Source organism: Pyrus communis, chromosome 7 (genome assembly GCF_963583255.1).
Source record: "Pyrus communis chromosome 7, drPyrComm1.1, whole genome shotgun sequence".
In the NCBI taxonomy this organism is placed as follows: Eukaryota; Viridiplantae; Streptophyta; class Magnoliopsida; order Rosales; family Rosaceae; genus Pyrus; species Pyrus communis.
The window spans coordinates 22,424,474-22,431,434 of NC_084809.1; the positions used below are offsets into that span (position 1 = coordinate 22,424,474).

General features: G+C 35.6%; 1 protein-coding gene and 1 pseudogene across 1 annotated transcript; one reads left to right on the forward strand and one right to left on the reverse strand.

Annotated features, from left to right (window-relative positions):
• Nucleotides 1-308: 308 nt before the first annotated feature.
• On the forward strand, nt 309-737 carry LOC137740674 (secreted RxLR effector protein 161-like). Its single transcript, XM_068480508.1, has one exon. It carries the CDS (start codon nt 309-311, stop codon nt 735-737), a length of 429 nt encoding a protein of 142 aa, XP_068336609.1.
• A 668-nt stretch (nt 738-1,405) lies between these two features.
• LOC137740675 (cell division cycle protein 48 homolog pseudogene) lies at nt 1,406-6,753 on the reverse strand (annotated as a pseudogene).
• Nucleotides 6,754-6,961: the final 208 nt, after the last annotated feature.

The window sequence follows — 6,961 nt, forward strand, 5'->3', positions numbered from 1 at the left end:
GAAACAGAAAATAGTTCTGATATCCTCATTGTATCCATCTATGTGGATGATGTGATCTTTATTGGAAACAATAAGAGAATGGTGGATGAATTCATAAATGAGATGATGGGAAAATATGAAATGATAGACTTAGGGTTACTTCACCATTTTCTTGGAATAGGGGTAGTACAAAGATCCAACTACATTTTAATTCGTCAAATGAAATAGCACAAACACTGTTAGATAAGTTTGGTCTCAAGGATTGCAAGCCAGTGAGCATTCCCTTAATTGCAAATGAAAAACTTAAGAATGAAGATGGAAGTGAACCAATGGATGCAAGTCTTTATAGGAAGATAGTTGGCAGTCTGTTATATCTTACAGCAACAAGACCAGCTATCATGTATACTGCAAGCTTACTCTCAAGGTTCATGCACAATCTTACAAAGATACATTTGGGAACTGCAAAAAGAGTCCATAGGTATGTGCAAGGAACAATTGACTTTGAGATCAAATATGAGAAAGGAAAGTCAACTATATTAGTTGGTTTCTATGACAGTGAATGGGGAGGTAGTGAAGATGACAAGAAGAGCACATCGGGGTATGCATTTACTTTTGGTTCTGGAGTACTCTCCTGGGCTTTAGTTAAGCGACAATGTGTTGCACTGTCAACAGCCAAAGCTAAGTATGTAAGTTCTGCAGAAGCAACATCTCAAGCAATATGGCTGAGATTTTTTCTCAAAGATTTCGAGGAACTGTAAGTTAAACCAACTCAGTTGATATGTTAAAATACCCTAGCCATAACAATGACTAGGAACCCTGTGTTTCATTAGAAAACCAGGCACATCAAAAGGAAGTACCACTTCATAAAGGATGCATTGCAAAAGAATGTCATTGAATTACTATACTGCAGAACTAAAGACCAAGTTGCAGACATTTTTACAAAGGCACTCCCAGAGGAAAGGTTCACATACCTGAGGAGTTTGCTTGAAGTCAACACCAGAAAGAGTTTAGAAGGGAGTGGTAGATGTTAAACCATTTCTAGAGTTAATTAAGAAGGAATGCATCAATTAAACTAAGAAAGCTAGCAACTAGTTTCTTTTTAAAGTGTAATGGCTAGTTGGGTTAAGTGATAGTTTTTGACAAATGTAAGGCTTAAATTAAAAGTTGCAATTTAGGGCTAAGATTAGCTTTGTATGAACATGTTTGGTATGCATTTTTCAGCTAGCTCTAATGGAGATAGGGGCTGACTGTGCACTCCTAAAACTCTACCAATGTCATATATATATAAGTGTTATGAGCTACTGCAATAGTAGTCTTAAATGGCCAACTTTCCCTTCTCAAATTTTGTGCAATCATGATCATTCTTGAAAACCTAAAGCCTCTCCAAAACAATCATACAAAATACCAACTTTATAAAACATTATCACTAATTTTGAAGGTCATCTTCATCAGGCCCAGAAGCAACACCTCCGTCAGAGGCACTGTCTGCAAACCTGAAATCTATTCCAAACCCTCTTGATTGTTGTAGTATTTATGCAAAAGCCTGGTACTTTTGAATATCAGCATCACTAACACTCCTACGAGCATACTTCATCGATTCCTCCAAATGAGCTAGCTTTATCTCTACTACTTCATCAAAAACGTCATCCTCCATTGCCTTAGGATCTTTATTTCTCCTCTTCCCCCTCTTAATATCCTTCTTAATGTTCTCTCTTATCACATATTTGTGAGCACGCTGGTATATTTCTGTTACATCTGCACCACTAAAACAAGTAGTGTACTTGGCAAGGGCTCTGATGTCCACAGCTTTAGTAACTGGAGACTTCCTGAAGCCAGACTTGAATACATGATAGTGAGAATCCTCATTAGGGAAGAGGAATGTAAATCAACTGATCCAGACGTCCTGGACGCAGAAGCGCAAAGTCTACAATGTTCGGTCTGTTGGTGGCCTCAATAATAAGAACAGTTTTCTTTGCAGACATTCCATCCATTTTTGTAAAAGGTTAATTCAAAACCCTATAAGTAGCACCCTCGACATCACCTACACTACCCTCTCTCTGAGTGGCAAAGGAATCAAGCACATCAAAGAACATGACATATAGAGCAGAACCATAGGCTTTGTCAAAGATTTCCCGTACATTGGCCTCACTCTTTCGAAACCACAATGTAAGCAATTCAAGCCCATTTATACTGATGAAGTTTGCTAGACACTCGTTGGCAATAACTTTTGTAAGAAGAGTTTTACCACATCCTGGAGGGCTATAAAAGAGAACTCCCTTTAAAGGGGACATTCCAAATTTCTCAAATTTCTTCGAATACTTTATAGGATATTGGACCACCTCTTGATGTTCCCTCTTAACACTTTGGAGACCTCAAATATCTTCTTGACTAACATTTGGCACTTCAATAGTTGTTTGGCGAATGAAAAAAAGGTTGCTTGTGCTAAGAGCAGTCTGCAAGTGCTAGCTTTTAACTACCATTGAATTAGGAATCTCAGCATCTATTTCCACATCTTCTAAGTTGATGACATCCATCTTCTCTTTGATGCATTGAAGTGCACCCTTAGGACACAAAGCAGTAAGATCCACACCAACACAACCATGTGTGTCTTTAGCTATCTTTTATGGGTCAACATCTTCAGCAAGCTTCATGTTCATGGCATGGATATGCAAAACCTCAAGACGTCCAACTTCATCGGGGACACCAATATCTATTTCCCTATCAAATCTTCCAAACCTTTTAAAAGTCGAATTAATGCTCTTTGGACGATTTGTAGCCCCTATAACAATTACATTAGCCATATATTTGAGTCCATCCATGAGTGTCAAGAGCTAGGATACAATTTGCCTTTCAACTTCTCCATATGTTTTTTCTTGGTTCGAAGCAATTTAATCAATCTCATCAATAAATATAATGAATGATGCATTCTTCTCTATTCTTCAAAAGCTTTCTTGAGGTTGTTTTCACTCTCCCCTGCCATCTTCAACATGATTTCTGGTATGTTGATGCAAAAATAAATAGATGCCCTAGTTTCATTAGCAACAACTTGGGCAATTAAAGTCTTGTCTGTTCTAGGAAGTCCATACAAAAGAATGCCTTTTGGCGGCTTCACAACAATTGATATAAACAGTTGAGGATGCCTCAGTTACGTATTCCATTTCAGTTCTATATTCCGTTAAATAGCAATCAGCGGTGATTCGAATCATTCAAATTATATTTTCGTTTCTCTGTTGTTTTTCTTTCTCTCTAAAGTTTATCTGTTCCGATTTATCTTTCGTCATCTCCCTCAATTATCTCTCACCATAATTTCTATTCAAATCATTCAAGTTTTCTTCAAAGGTAAGTTTTTCTCTCAAGTTTATCTCTCTGAATTTTATGTGTTCCGTTTTAGATTTTTTGAAGTGTTGTATGATTTTGAATTTATTTTGGTTTAGATTTTGAAAGAGTCTCTGATTTTTCTATTTTTTTTATTGGTCGCATTGAGTTTTGTTGGATTGTTTTTTTTTTTTGCAGTCATGGTTTTTTAGTTTTGAAGATTTTGATTCGGTTTTTATTTGATCGAGTGTTTGCCGAAGGTGATTTTTCGTTGTGCTACTTTTGTTTTTCATTGAAGTTCCTTTTGTTTTTTGCAGTATAGTTATCATATATATATTTGCTAGAATCAAAATGGATTATGAGTTAGTTTAGTATTTGACGAAGGTTATTCATATCTTTTGGAGTTTATGTATATATCTAATTATTTCTGTGTAGCATCAATTTTAACTTTATGTTTTTATTTTTTTTGGGTGTAGATCATGTTTGTTGTTAAAGTGTTGAAGTGTGTATATGAAAATTGTGCAGTATTTGTGCCACTTTATCCGCATACTGGGGATTTGTGTGGGAAATTAATTTTGAGGTTTCCAAGTTTGTCAACAGGAGGCTTTCTGTTGAAATACTCATTATATGGACGCGAACCAAACTGTTTATTAGAGTGCAATGAAGATATTCAGACCCTTCTATTGGTGAATAATTTGATTTCAATTCCAATTGTTGATGTTTATGTTCAAGCTAAGAAGGATATGTCTACTGTTTCTACTAGTAGTGTCTTGTCTTGCCTAAGTGAAGCTACTAGTATTAGAGATGAGAACCAATTTTTGGGTAAGTATGGCTCTTATGGACCTCACTATTATGCAACAAATGAGTGACATAGTTATATTTCTTATGAGGGTCAAAGTTATGAAAATTGTGCAGTTGAGTTTTGTACAGAACTTACACAATACTCTATTGAGGTTGGTTTTGTTTTCAAGTTCACTAGGAATGATTGGAAGCGTGTTACTGTTGTTTGCTTAAAGAAACTGTCGGAGGGGTGTCAATGGCGTGTTCATCTTGTTGTGCAACAGCCTAGTGGTTGTTTTATCATTAAAAAATTAAATAATATTCATACTTGCACTGGATGTATTCGTCAAAAGGAGAATAAAATGTTTAGCCCTTCTGTTTTGTCCTCTTTGTTGGTTGCCAAGGTTCTTTTGAATCCATCTATTAAGGCAAAGGATGTTATGAGAGAAATAAAGGAAAGTTATGGTCTTGATGTTAAATACCATGCAGCTTGGCGTGGCAAAGAGATTGCATATAATGAGGTTAATGGTGATCAGGCTCTCTCCTTTGGATTTTTGCCTTGGTACCTTGATAAGTTTGTGCGTGCCAATGATGGATCCTTTTGAGCATTAGAACTTGATAACGATAGTAATCAATTTGAAAGGTTATTCATATCTTTTGGAGTTTGTGTTAAAAGATTCCAATGGTGTAGACCAATGTTGTTCCTTGATGGTATGTTTTTTAAGGAAAGATATACTGGTAATCTTCTTGATTGTTTTGCTAAAAATGCAAATAATGGTAAGTTTTTTTAATTGTTATAAATTACAAATTTTTGGAGAATCAAGTTATTCTTTTTGTGTAGATTTGTGTATTAAAGTGCAACACAGTTTAATAATATGCAGCATCAGTTTAATAATGTTCAACATCTGTTTATTAAAGTGCAATATTAGTTTAATAGTGTGCAACATCTATTTATTAGAGTGCATCATTAGTTTAATAATGTGTAGGATCAATAATGTTATGTGCAGTACCTTTTTTTCATATAATTATTAATTTTTTTCTTTCTATATAGAGATTTTCCCTGTGTGTTATGGTACTGTTGACATGGTTTGTTGAACATTTCGCTCAGATATTAAATTACCAAAGAAGGAAGATCATGTTTATTATTGACCAACATCATGGGCTTTTGAATGCTATTTGAAAGTACTTCCCTACCGCTTCTCATGGTTTCTGTATTATACATTTGAGGGAAAATTTAGAGAGGCAATGTGCAGGTAATAGGTTTTTGAATGATCAGTTGTGTGAATATTTCAAAAATTGTGCATATGCATGCAGTGTTGAAGATTTTGATAGGAATATTTCAAAAATGAGAAGTATTGGCAGAGATATTTACGATTCATTTTTAGATGATCTTCCAAAAGAGCTTTATTCTATTATACATTTTCGAGGAAATCGGTGGGGCGAATTGAGTAATGCAACTGCAGAATCATTTAACGCAATAACTTCTGAAGAACGTCGGATACCTATTCTGGATTTGATTGAATCAATTAGGGGAGGTTGATGGTCATGATGTTCGATAGGAGGCGTGTTTTAGAAAAGTGGTTTTATTTGTTATGTCCAAAAAAAGAAGATGATCTTAGACCATCTCCAACCGAAGGGTCCATAGGGCCAGAGGGCCAAAAATAGCCCGAAGGGTCTAGAAACCCAAGGTCTTGTTTAACTCAAAAATTCTTTTTGTTGCTTCTTCACTAATTCTTCAAGAGAAATTAGCTGAGCTTTTAGAATTTGAAATTTCTCTCTTATTTTTGTCCATTTTTTCCTTGTTTAATGCATTTAGTTCACAATGCTTCTTGTAGGACTTTTCTTGTTGCCATTCAAGGTCATTCTTCTCCTTCAACAGTTCCTTATTCTTTTCCAGCAACTTATTCTCTTCTTCTTCCCATTTTTTCTTTTGTTACCCCAATGCAGTGTTCTTCTTCCCGAGTTCACTTTTCTGTTTTTCCAATTTTTTGTTCTCTTTTCCACCTTCTTGTTTTCTTTTTGCAAGTCCTTATTATTGTTTTGCAAAGCATCCTACTCTTCAACTATTTTCTCAATAACAGAATTTCTTGAAGTGGCATGTGTTGATAACATTATTCAACATCTGAAGCCGAAGTTTCACCCTCATTTTCTAGTACTTTGCAGCATTTGTTTGGCTTTGAGATAGCTCTTCTTGTGTATTTGTTTGGCTTTGAGAGAGCTCTTCTTGTGTTAACTCCTCTTTTGAATTTTCACATTCCCATTTTTCTTCATCCGTAAGTGGAGCAAGAAGCCATTCATAGAGTGTTTGTTGCTTCCTTGTCTTGATTGTCAACTTTTCGGGGTGAACTAGCAGTTAAGGAACATATGCTGCATTTCCTTATTGTTCCTTAGCTTGAATTGGCAGTGGAGGGATTGATTTTGATTTTGCTTCTTCTCGATGTGGGTGAACTGGGGTTTGAGGAACTTAGGTGTTGGAGCCACTATTTTCACTGCCTCTTCTTACACTATATGAACTTATTCTTGGATTGAAGTACTTGAATGCTCTTTTTGCACTGCCACTTCTTGCACTGGAGGAATTGATTCTTCAACTGATGTACATGAAGCCTCTTTTTGTACTGCCTCTTCTGCTTGGAAATTAACCACATTATTGATCACCCTATCAATTTCAGTCGCGTCCATGTCTGTGATGTTCGCATTTCTTTTTTCATTTTCAACAGTTGGCTAGGCAAAATCGTGTGTAATATTTTGGTCATCTTGGACTTGCTCATTTGGAATTTGGGTGCCAAAGATACTCTGACTATCAACCAGTGTGTCAAACTGATCTTCATTTTCATTTTGTTCTCCACACTCTTCCTCTTGATAGTATTCAAAATCAATAATTAAATGA